This window comes from Elgaria multicarinata, chromosome 6, assembly GCF_023053635.1.
Source record: "Elgaria multicarinata webbii isolate HBS135686 ecotype San Diego chromosome 6, rElgMul1.1.pri, whole genome shotgun sequence".
NCBI classification, from domain to species: domain Eukaryota; kingdom Metazoa; phylum Chordata; class Lepidosauria; order Squamata; family Anguidae; genus Elgaria; species Elgaria multicarinata.
Genome location: NC_086176.1, coordinates 28926750 through 28939577, shown reverse-complemented (window position 1 = coordinate 28939577; position 12828 = coordinate 28926750). Strand labels below are relative to the sequence as shown.

At 43.1% G+C, this 12828-nt stretch overlaps 1 protein-coding gene across 1 annotated transcript in view; it reads right to left on the bottom strand.

Moving 5' to 3' along the window:
* LOC134400400 (atrial natriuretic peptide receptor 2-like) overlaps nt 1–12828 on the bottom strand; it is a 45334-nt gene that overhangs the window by 15748 nt on the left and 16758 nt on the right. The window contains exons 8-13 of the mRNA XM_063128731.1: nt 9873–9959; nt 8611–8754; nt 5058–5179; nt 3828–3969; nt 3001–3049; nt 1157–1258 (exon numbers count right to left, since the gene is read on the bottom strand). Coding sequence (XP_062984801.1) covers nt 1157–1258; nt 3001–3049; nt 3828–3969; nt 5058–5179; nt 8611–8754; nt 9873–9959 — 646 coding nt within the window. The remainder of the gene's footprint in view (nt 1–1156; nt 1259–3000; nt 3050–3827; nt 3970–5057; nt 5180–8610; nt 8755–9872; nt 9960–12828) is intronic.

Sequence of the window (12828 nt, the reverse complement as noted above, 5' to 3'; positions counted from 1 at the left end):
GCTTTGATGAATGAGAAAGTCAAGCTAGGGGAGATTATGTTTAAACCTACCTGCTCACTCAATTTTCCTGATTTATTATTTATTTATTACATTTATAGCCCACATTTTTCCTCCAAGGAACCCAAGGCGGCGTACATAATCCTCCTCCTCTCCATTTTATCCTCACAACAGCAACCCTGTGAGGTAGATTGGGCTGAGAGTCTATGACTGGCCCAAAGTCACCCAGTGGGTTTCCATGGCCAAGGGGGGACTAGAACCCGGATCTCCCGACTCCCAGTCCAACACTTTAGCCACTAACCACACTGATCTGAATTACACCCCTCCCTGCATTCCCGGAAGCTGCTATTAGCTCTGCAGGGAAAATATGCAGATACAATACAGCTGAAAATTCAGAGTAGTTACTTCTAGAGAAGTCTAAACAACAATGAGGAAATGGTCGTGGTCTTGGCTGCCCTAAGTCTATTTTCTCCAGGCTCGCAAATTAATTAGGATCAATCCTGGATGACAAGCTAATGTTTGACTTCTTCTTCTAAAAAGACAGAATCTCTCACCAGACATATGTTTCGGCTTACTGACAGCTACCTTTCAAATGCAAAAGCATCGCAATTATTAAATATGATTATGGATTTGACAGTTTATAACCACAGGAAGTCATAAACTTCCAGTGGCTGCATATTAAAAGCATCATTTACTGCCTTCTGTTTTTGTGCGACAAGCTGAAATTTCCTTTTGTCAGAAAAAAAACTATTTTTTAAAGTATATTAAAGCCACATGCTGTTCGGTAGTGTCTGGGATGAGGAATTGCAAACATACGTTCATTTTGCTTGCGTTTTTAACAGAAAAGAAAACTTTCACCTTCTTCAAAGGCAATGTGCAGCAGCACTAATTTAGGGTTGCTGGCTTTTAAAAACTTTTTTACTGGTCCCTGTATACTGTTGTGTCTTTAACAGAAGCCTGACCTGCAGATATTAGCATGAGAATATGCTCATGGAACATTTGATTAAGGACAAAGAGCAGTACAAAACAGGTTTTGATTTTTTTGGATTTTCCTGAGCAACTGGCAACCCCAATACTGATGATGTACCTTCAGCCTTTATTTTCCAAAGGTAATGCACTCATAAAGAAGACAGAGGGATTATGCTAATGTTGGATTTACCTCTATATATTCTGTAGGGCATGGACAGGCATTCTCAGATTTTTCTGATATTAATTCTGCCAAAGGAGGGCACAAAGAATATTCTTCTGAATTTGTATCATCCTTCTGGAAAACAAGAGAATGGCATTATATATAATTGGGAGAATCACATGCAACAGAAACCATGCTCTGGAAACCATATTTCAAGCTGATATTGAATGCTTTGGGATATTCACAGTGCACCAGTTTTATCAGCAATAGTGTCAGCATCAGGTCAAGTCAGGTTTGGTGTGCTGACAGGCAGGGTCTTTCAGGACCTTGGCCAGCTCCGAGTTAGCTGAGACTTGGGCAGTATCTACACTGCCGCTTTAAAAAGGGTTATAACAGTAGTGACAACTGTTGGGGCCCAGGGTACACTCCTTATACAGTTTTCAAACCGTTTTCACGGTGTCATATCCTGCTTGGTGTAGATCTGTCTCAAAGTGAGCCATGACAGTCAAAGGCTTTCTGATGCCTTATAAAGACCAGCAGCTCAAGATCTGCAGTTAGCACCACCCCACCACCCTCAGAGAAGTAGTTTGTTTATTATGGAGAGACTGCCTGATTTGTAGCCACTGACTCCTACAGGGTGGGAGTGGTGGAGGCTCTAATGAAGAAGTGTCCTCTGCATCTGAGGAATCATCCTCTTCCCTGGAAGGCTCTGGCAATGGCATAGCAAGAGTTCAGTTAATAGAGAGAACCTCCTTTGCCTCTGAGTCCGGGGAACGCAACACCAGCACTTGGCTCTGCCATAGATTTTTTTATTGCAGCCACAGGTATAAACAAATACTCTACAGGCTCTGAAGTACTGGGCCCTCTAACACTGCATATTTCAACCTTTTTATGCACTATACTCAGATTTTATTTCCCCCTTCCCCTTCAGTGATTACACGCCAAATTTTAGCTGTCTGGAATTTTGATAACTTTGATGAGCAGCACCAAGAGATTCAACACCCTGCAAAGTTTGGGCAGAGAAGCAATATTGCTCCACCTGGAGTGGATTAGGGTGGCCCGGGTCCCCTTTTACAAAGGACATTGCTCAGTTTGAAGGGCTGCCAAAGGACCATCCTCTGATTGAAGGTGTCCTCTGTTTGAAGGGCTGCCCTGGCTCCAATTCCAGTTTAAAGATACAGACAGAGTCATCAGAACTGTTGCCCATCAGCAGGTAGCACCTGGACAACAGGCTGAATAGGTCACTTGGTCACAGTCTTTCACATTACGGTGAGAAGTACTGCATTTTTATTTAAATTATAATAATTATTTCTAAATTTGCATCCATCCATTAGCATGTGCAGATTGTGTGGAAATATGTGTTCACTTTTTGGGCAATTCATAAGTGGCCACCCTAGAGTGGACAATAGAATAGATTCCTCAACTCATGCTGCATATGTGCACAAAGAGGCTCAGCCTGCTTTCTGAAAGCCAACTTTCTCTTCAGCCTGTTTTTCACTACTACAATGGTGGCTTCTGCTGATATTGAATGAATCACACAGACTGCTTAGTCCCTCAGCAGAGAGCCTCCACAGATTAATAATAATAACAATAGTAATAATTTATTTCTTACCCACCTCTCCGATTGGATCGAGGCAGGGAACAACAGCAAGCATAAAATACTGATTAAAAACATAGTATACACTGTTGAAAAGAAATCCTAAAATCATCCTAAAAGCATACTAAAATTCCACTGGATAGGCCCTTAAAAAGAAAGCCACTACCAGAAGTCCATTGGTTGTGTAAATGTATCCAAAGGCACAGCAGAATTTTGCCATGGGCTTCAATGGGAGCACACTCAACATTATTTAAGGAAAAATGATCATCAGACTTACCAGTGTCGGGTCACTTCTTGTTGCTATTTCTAACAAAATTATAGCATAGCTGCAAATTGGAGACAAGTCATTGTCAGTGAAATAGCATAAATTGGTTAATGGAAGAGGTAGCAAGGAGGCTCTGTAGGCCACATGCAGAACCTGTACAGGCCAAGATTCTACATCCATGTGCTAGATGTTATAAGCCATGACAGGAAAAGGTTGAGGAAATCTTTCTCCAAGTACCTTGTTCACATCCTAAGGCTGCAGCAGCTGAAATTTATCCCATAAAATAGGATGAGTCAGAGCTTTGGACACACCCATAAACTAAAATGTGGAACCAGGGCCCTCCGAGTTAAAGCAGGTACAAGCAGCAGGCTACTTTCATCTGTTGGGCTGAGATGGAAAAGGCCTCAAACCACTTGGAAATGCTCTGCCTTGTGCAGATGCAGTGGTGGCAAAAAGAAAAGTAATGCTTCTGTATGGGTGTGGAGGAATTGGATGATTCTTCCTCCACACATTAAAATCCTACATGTAGAAAACTGGCATGTCAAGAAGAAGGGCTGGATTATATGCAGGGGTGTTCTATACACATACAGCATTCAGTCATTCCATTCCTCACCTGCAAGTTGAATTGACAGTCAAGGAATTGGTTTTCACCATGATGTATTTAACTTGAGAACCTCTTAGTTTCATATATATATAGGATATCACAGGTGTATACTCAAAAGGGCATTCTGTAAAAAGGCACTGTAGCTACTACTTATTTGCAAAACAAGCAGTAATCCCAGTAATGTAAAAGCAACCAGCGGAGAAGAAGATCAATTTATTATCATCATCATCATCACCTGTACACATCTGCAACTGGAGTTGGCTCGAAGTTTAGTATGGAGTGAGCCTCAGGAGCCACATATATTTGTGCAAAGTGCTGATGAGGATTGTTGGAATCCATCAAAGAATCTTCTTTTCTGTAGGACTGTAAGCCATAGTCTACCACAAAATGAAATAAAGGAACAAAAGGATTAGAAATTTCCCCTCGATGTTTAGCATTTTGTTGAACCTAGAGCCATTCGAGACATAAAACAATACAACCTCAGTTGGGAAATGGGTCGTTTCAGTTTAGAACTGAAATGAATTCCCCACAAAATTCTCCTCAGCAAATTTTGGATGTGAAAATGTGAGCAAATTCCCTGGACGTGAGAATATTCATCACTTCTTTAAGAAAAATTCAGCATCAGCATTGCACTAGGAGCCAACACTTAATAGTATCTGACAGCTGCTGTTTAGTAGGGACCAGAATTTGATTGTTTTTGATATCCAAGCATCAGCAGCTGACAGCTAACATGAACTAGCTGAACTATCTTCATTTGCTCTCAGCCAAAACTGACTGGCTGTATGATGATGTTGAAGTGAGTAGGAAAAAGGAGGGCTGTTTTCAAATGAAAATGGAACCTCCATAGAAAAAAAATATATGGACATTTTATGCCCCTTTTATCTTGGTTTTTTGGTGACTCCAACATATTACGAGGTAGCCATAACCAAGCTACTGACTGGGTTCAGACAACACAATCTCTCAGGCTCAATTCCCATGTCTGCAATACAGGAATAATAATGCTTATCTGTCCTATAGTGATGGTATAAGGATTACTGAAGAGCTATACAAATGCTAAGTATGACCTACAAATAAAGAAGCTACTAGTCTCTTCCCGCAATTCACCTCGAGTTTGATCTGGCACACATTTAGTTAATTGTTTTTTTGTCAGTGTTCACAAAACAGCTGTTGGTAATAACAAAAAGAACCTCCAATATTAGACAGTAAACATTAAGTGCATAAAAAAAACCCTCTTGGGTAGCACCTGAAAGAAGTATTGCCAATTGCTCTTTGTTGCTAATAGAGCTTAGTTGTGCCATCTGATATTTACAATGTAATGCTGCATAGCTTTGTTGTTTGTAAGAGAGGTGTTGATGATGGCAATTATCACAATGAGGACATTGACAATATACGGTAATCACATAAGACAATATCTTGTTGCTTCCATGGCATTAGAACAAGCTGCTTCATCTTCTTTTCTCCTTACCTGAAATCTTACAAACCCAGCGGTCATCAATGACACAGTTCCTGGACTTCAACCGTCCATGATAAATCCTATGCTGGTGAAGATAGGCCATCCCTTGGGCAATGTCAGTGGCAAAAGAAAGCCTGTAGCAGCAAGGAGGGTTGAACGGTAAATGTTAATATACCATGCTGGACTTCAGGCCTAGAATAAAGCTCTAAACATTTGAATGGAACAAACTGGCCATGCTTTCACTCACACTTTATAGTACCCCTTTCTCAACTGATAGTGCTGAGCCAAAATGCATGTGATCATTCTGTAATTTTGTTCTTCCACAAAACGTGCCTTCCCCTTTTGGTGGTATTTTGCACCCCATTGGGTCAGGCAGGTTCCAGCTTTGTGTTCCTTTCGGTGCCTCCTGAAAATGTCATTGTTCCAGGAAGACTTTCCTTAATGACCAGCCACAGTTCACGGTTCACGGTTCACTTTTCATTTTGCTTCTTTTAAATCTATTTTAAGGTGTTTTATTATGTTTTTCATTTATCTTGTACACTGCTCCAAAATTTTGAATGGGGAGCGGTATATAAATATTGTAAATAAATAAATAAATAAATAAATACTACCAGAGAGCAAATCATTTACAAGCAAGAGGATGATGTGCTTCTGTCTCCATTGCTGAGGCAGTTTATGATGAACTGGATTCAAATCCTGCCATTCTTCAGGTCTCTGGATTCTTTCCCAGACTATGGGTCCAAATCAGCACCAAGGTTAAGCATGGTGCTAGACTCACACCCTAGCAGGGCCACACTGACCAGAGCCCCTTGGAGTTGTTGCTTCTCCTCTTCACCATTGCAACCTGCTTGTTCACCTGCCTCTTGCTTTGGCCCAGACAACAGGGGTAGTTGAAATGGAGGAGCAGTAAATGCCATTCCTTCACTCACTCTCTCTCCGCCTTTTGAGCAAACAAATGGCAGCAATGATGAGAAAGAGGATGAGGAGCAATCTCAGTTGTGGCAAAGGCGGTGAGAAGGTTGACACACTGAGAGAGGGGGCCAGTGTGGTGTAGTGGCTAAAGTGTTGGACTGGGAGTCAGGAGATCCGGGTTCTATCCGCCACTCAGCCAAGGAAACCCACTGGGTGACTTTAGGCCAGTCACAGACTCTCAGCCCAACCTACCTCACAGGGTTGTTGTTACGATAAAATGGAGAAGAAGAGGATTATGCACACCACCTTGGGTTCGCTGGAGGGAGGAAAAGGTGGGATATAAATGCAAAAATAAATAAATAAATAAATAATGAGGGTGCCTTGCCCAAGGTCCCTCAAAAACCTAGAGCCAGCACTTGTGCAAATGAATACGGTTATGAATGTATTTAGACATGACAGTGAAGCCAACCTAGTTTGAATTCCTTTAAGAATGCAATGCATTGAGTTTACTTTCTTGCATACCGATAAAGAGGGCTGGTTCTTGAACGGAGACTAATTCCTATCATGTCTTCTTGAGAAACCACCTACAGCTCAAACTAGCTGTTACAGTGGATATGTGGTTACCTGTACATTTCTAATGAGAAGTAAGCCCCATTGAGTTCAATTAAAGTTACTCAGTGGTACGATAGGGTTACAACTCTAGTGAAAAGAGATGGATGGCATGATGTCACTGTGCTCAGCATTATGGGGCTTATTAGGGATCTCAGAAAAGCTAGATAAAGTGTTCAGGGTAAAACATGGTGTTACTAAAATTATTTGGGTGAAAACAGAGTGAGAGGCTTGCAAGAATCTTTATGGGTGCCTAATCAGCTTGGAGAGAGAGAGAGAGAGAGAGACTGAGTAAAACCTGGATTGATTTAGAATTGTTCCAGAATAGACTATGGTAAAGACTAGAAAAACATATCATGCATTTTCTTTCACTAGACATTACTGCTGACATACAAGGAGAAAAAGGCGTGCATCCTGTAATGTCTAGTTGGAGCCCTACATTACGAAGTAATGTACCACAGTTATTAAAAGAAAATACACTCGCAAGTCCTTCCCCATGAACTTATCATCAAAAAATCTGACCTGTATTTGATCACAAAGTAGACTGATCTTTCACTTACCCTTAAAAAGAAATTTCAGGGCTTGCATCACACTACCAGCTTATCTACCTAATGATGTTTCATGGTAATTAAAATCCTACATTCAAAAATGCCATCTGGCAAAATGATGATATAGAACTTCTCATCTGTTTGAAAGTCAATGGAGTTTTTGTTTTGTTTTCAACTAATATAATGACTGCTTTTTGCCATATGTTTTTCCATTGTATTTTTATATTATATGAAGAGAATGATATGACGAATATCCTACCAGCAAGGGTTTGTCTACACCATCCATTTATCCTGGGGTCAGCTCAAAGTTGTTCCTCTATGTCCAAATGATCCACAGCTGATCCCAGGGTCAACCAGGGATGACCTCCCACTTTCCCCGGGATAAAATGGGTGGCACTTATCGTGGTATTTCCCACAGTCCCAGGACAACCCCGAGGACCATGGGCGGTCTGGCACAGGCTCACAGGTCTCCCTCCTCCCGACGAGTAGTGAGACTTTGCAAATGGGCACAAAGCTGCACAGGGAGGGGGGCTCCATGCCCATGGGGGGGGGGGGGCGTAGCAGTTTCACCATCCCCAGAATGGCTGCTGGCACTTTTTGGTGCCAAATTTTTTTTGGTGGGGGGTTGTTTTGTTTTTTACTTACATTTTGCGCAGGATTGCTCCCACGCAGTTGTGTGACCAGTTCCTGCTTTTAAAAAAACACACGCAGTGCCAGAGCGTCCCTCCTGACTTCCGGGACATCACACTGGCGTCTGCACGGGAAGAAGAGATGATCTCGGAGGCCGGAAAGCCCAGGATCCATCCCTGCCCCAGCCTGGATAGCTGGTAGGTATAGATGAGCCCTAAGACCCACCTAACTATTTGTTTTCTTTTATTAACACTACTGTTTTTTTACAAAACAATATCACTACCCAAGAACCTAAAGCCAACAGGATTGAATAAAGGTCTAGGCAAAAAAAAAAAAGCCCAGTTTGTAATCTCCTTAATGAGTAGGTCATGCATGTTTCCTGCAGGAAGATGTTCCAAAACTGTGGGGCCACCATTGAAAAGGCCCTGTCTCTGGTGCCTGCTATTCTGCTCTTGACAACTCATCAGAGATTCGAATGGAAACAGGCAGTTCTTAAAATACTTTATCCCAAACTGTGCTGGACTTTAAACTAGAAACTGAGATTATGATAACTACACATTTGCCACTGAAAATGGCAACTACATGTCAAGTTCTCCTTACTTTTCCTATAACAGAAATGCATGATATGATGCATTTTTGCCACCATCACACATTTACCTAGGTGGGGGGAAACGTGAGTTTTCCCTAACTGAACTTTTACAGCAGATGGAAGTAGAAATGTATCTACCATTTTCAATGGCAAATACATGCTTATTTTAACATCTAGTTAGGCCCTATGCCTCTTTTCTTCAGATGACCCACGTAGCTTATAGTAGCCATGAGGAAAGGGCTCATATTAACTTCTACTTCTGTCACCTTTCTCTTACCTGAAGCCCCAGTTTAAAGGGATGTCTTCATTGAGCAGCACATCATTCAAACTTCCCTTTGGGCAGTATTCTGTTATTATGGCAATATTTGGCACTTCAGTACAGCCTCCAATGAATTTGCAGAGGTTGGGGTGGTCTAGTTCTCTGGATGGGGGTGGGGAGGAAAGAAATAAGATCCTGACATCTCTATCCAAACATGCAATCAGATTGTGCCCAAACTGTATAATATTTTCCCAGCAACACGTTTTCTCTGCAACATTTCCTTGAGGGTGGACATTGGGATCCCACCAGGCACTGAGCATTCATTGCCAGGGCAGGAGACTCTCAAAGTTATTCTTTAGGGCAAGGGAGAAGGGTCCAAGCTCCACAAAGCTGCTGTAATTTGGCATAGATCTAATACAGCCTTCCCTATCCTGGTGCCTTTCAGAAGTGTTGGACTACATGGCCATGATGGCTGGGGACAATGGGAGGTATAGTCCAACACATCTGGGAGGCAGCAGGTTGGGGAAGGCTGGGGTCTTTCATCATTAGAAGAGTCAACAGATCAGTTGTGAGCAATAGAGTGATGTTATCAAGTGAGAGGAAAGGACCTAGAAGACACAAAGTGAGTTGGGACAAGACAGAATGATTGTGGGCTCATCTACCCCAAGTAGGATATTCCACTATGAAAGCGGTATATAAAAGGCAGGAGCCACACTACTGCTTTATAGCGGTGTTGAAGTGCACTGACAACTGTTGGGGGCCATTGACACAGACCATATACTGCTTTCATATTGCTTTCATAGTGTTATATCCTGCTTGCTGTAGATGTGTCATGGGCCCCAACAGTTGTCAGTGCACTTCAGTACAACTATAAAGCAGTAGTGTAGATCCTGCAGTGCACTTCAATACAGCTATAAAGCCATAGTGTGGCTCCTACCTTTTACATACCGCTTTCATAGTGGAATACCCTGCTTGTGTGGATGAGCCCTGTGTTTGGACAACATGTTAACCCATGATAGGCTAAATAAAGCACAATGGGGCAAGGGAGGGGCTTTGAGACAACAGGGGACACCTAGGAAGAGCTGCATTAGTATATACAGATTGCTACAGAAGGCAAACATACCAACATTATGATCAGACACTCAATAAATGAAACATGTTGCTCAGTTCCATTTTTGAAACAAGAGAACAGTTAACTTAAACTCAAATGGCACACATTCCAGTTTTACTTGCAGGCATGTGAACTGAAAATGCTTCCAGAATCGATATTTTTAATTTACCTTACTTGCTTGACCTCTCTGCGTATGGACTTGGTGAGGGTAAATGTCTTGTTCATTATTTTCTTGATGGCAACGGTTCTACCATCACTGGAAGAAGACAAAGATGCTTGTGTATCAGCAGACCAATAACCTCAGTACTTTTGTGTGTGTGTTTTTAAAATTTATATCCCATATTTCTTCCAGGGAGCTCAACAGGCCCGTGAGATATCTTAGACTGGGGGGCAGTAACTAGGCGTAGGTCCCCAGTGGGTTTCATGGTAGAGAGCCACATGACCTTAAACACATTGCCCGTGTAATGCAACCTGGTTACGATTGTGCAAGAGAAGCAGGAAGCAAAGCCCCGGTAAGGAAAGTTGACGCTAAAATTAGGGGTGTGCACGGACCCCCCGCTCCGCTTCACTTGCAGATCCGCCATTTTCCGGATCGGGCCGCTCCGCCCACTTCCGCTCCGCTCCGCTCAGAGCTCCGGATCCGGATCCGGAGCTCCGTTTTTTCCCCCCCATAGGCTTGCATTGAAAGCTAAAAAATTATACAACTTTTTTTCTGTTCAAGTTAGAAACCTCATGTTTGGCACCATGACACCTCATGGGGGTATACACACGCACACCAAGTTTCAAAGCAATCCCATCATCCCCTGATTTTTGGGGAATTTTTGAAAATCGGGCACCCCATTCACACCCCTTTCCATAGCTCTGTCAATTTGCACGTTAGAAACCTCAAACTCGCCACCATGAAAGCTTATCCAGGGATACATACACACGCCGAGACTCAAGGCAGTCCCATCATCCTCTGATTTTTGGGGAATTTATGAAAATTCAACACCCCTTTCCATAGCTCCGTCAATTTTGCACGTTAAAAAAAAACCTCAAACTCACCACCATGACAGCTTATCCAGGGATACATACACACGCCGAGACTCAAGGCAGTCCCATCATCCCCTGTTTTTTGGCGGGGCTTAAACCTGTAAAATTTGGAACTTCCAAAACTCCAAGTGAGCGCAGGAAGGACTTCTCCCCTGAGTCAAAGCCACACACACACAACATCCCTGCGAGGTGGTCAGGGGAGGAGGGAGGGAAGGCAGGCAGGCATGCAGCTGGCATTTCTGGGGGCATAAGGAAGTGAGCCAAGGATAAGCCAGTAATGCATATAAAATGGAATAAATCAATAAATAAACAAAGGAGTTGTGGAATTAAAAGCAGCAGTGTTGCTGAATAAACAGCAAGAAGATTTTTTTTAAAAAGGCTATATCTGTCTTTTACCAGCAATAGGGGGACGTGCCCGGGGGAGGGGGAAGCAGCTGCCAGTTCAACTCAAGACAGCCACCAACAGCTCTGAGATTAAGAAGTAAACGCTCACTTCAACTCATAACAGGCATCGCTCCACCACTAAGAAGTAAACGCTCACTTCGACTCATAATAGGCATTGCTCCACCGTTTTACTCTCTTTGGAAGGCTCTAATGGCCTTCCAGTGCAGAAGAGAGTGGGGGCACGTCCACGATGAGATGCCCTAGGGGAGCTCATCCCCTTGCACCACATCTTTTCAGTTGTTCCCCAAAGTTAGGGTGGGTAGCAGTGCTGTGTTTCTATCTCTTATTCTTGGCTTAGTATATGATTTCAGGTTGTGTTTGTGCATTTGGTGGGGCTACTGTTTTAAAAACCCTGGGAAAAGCCCGTTCAGATGAAGAAAGAGAAGTTTCCCAGAATCCCACGTTACCCGTTTTGCCTATGCCCTCCTCTAACTTTGGGATCATGTGATCATGACCGGGAGCTGACTCTGCCCCTCAGCCCTTTGAAAAAGGTATTTTTCCCGCCGATTTTTAAAAAAATTCTAGCGCGCGACTCGCACGACGCAGAAAGTTGAGAGTAGTCTCAAAATGACCCCCATCCACGACTCTCCCCCCCATCCACGACTCTCTGTGCACAAGAATTTTCAGAACGATAGCTTAAAAACCAACCCAGTTATGCCCGAGTCTTTCCCTCAATGCAATCCTATGGGCGAAAAGCCGAAAACGCCGTTTGAGCCGAGCGGTTGACCCGATTTTCAAAAAAATATAGCACGCGACCCGCATGACGCAGAGAGGTGAGAGTGGTCTCAAAATGACCCCCATCCACGACTCTCTGTGCACAAGAATTTCCAGAACGATAGCTTCAAAAAGAACGTAGTTATCCGCGATTATTTGCTGCAATGCAATCCTATGGCGAAATGTTTTCAAGATGGCGACCGGAGCGCTCCGCCTGAACTAGGAGCTCCGAAAAATGGTCGCTTCTCTTCGCCTTGCTTCTAGGGGTCCGCGGTCCGCTCCTACTCCGCCTCTGGGTAAGGCGGAGCAGGCCAATCCGCTACTGCTTCTACGCTCCTAATCGGAGCGGATCACACCCCTAGCTAAAATGCCAAGACACACTTAATGTCATGTCTAATCTGTCCCTCAGTGGGGATTTGAACTTGGATGTCCCTAGAAAGAACAAGTGGAAACAATTCCATCTGTTAACATATAGAACTAATCTGCCCTGTATGTAATAAAGAATTTGGACCACTGGCTGCATTAAGAGAATAGTGTGAAACGATGGCAAAATAACCTACTAGATCCCAATCTGTGTGAAGTAGTTTGGCTTGGAAGCATTAGCAGCTGCTGTACAGGAGCTCAGTGCGGTGAGACAGCTGGTGTTGGAAATGCTGGGCACGTGTGGTACACTCAAGGCGCTCCCTCTTGCAGTTCTTGTCACATGCTCTAATTTATTTATTTATTTAGGAATAAAATAGGAAATTAGATGAAGACTGCTTGTAAACACACAGGAAAGAGTTCTCACAGATTCTTATGACCTCCCCACAATCCATATCATTATAAGTTTGCTCTGCTTTAGGGTGGATTCCTGCATTGAGCAGGGGGTTGGACTCGATGGCCTTATAGGCCCCTTCCAATTCTATGATTCTATGCTGGTATCTTTCCACTGTACC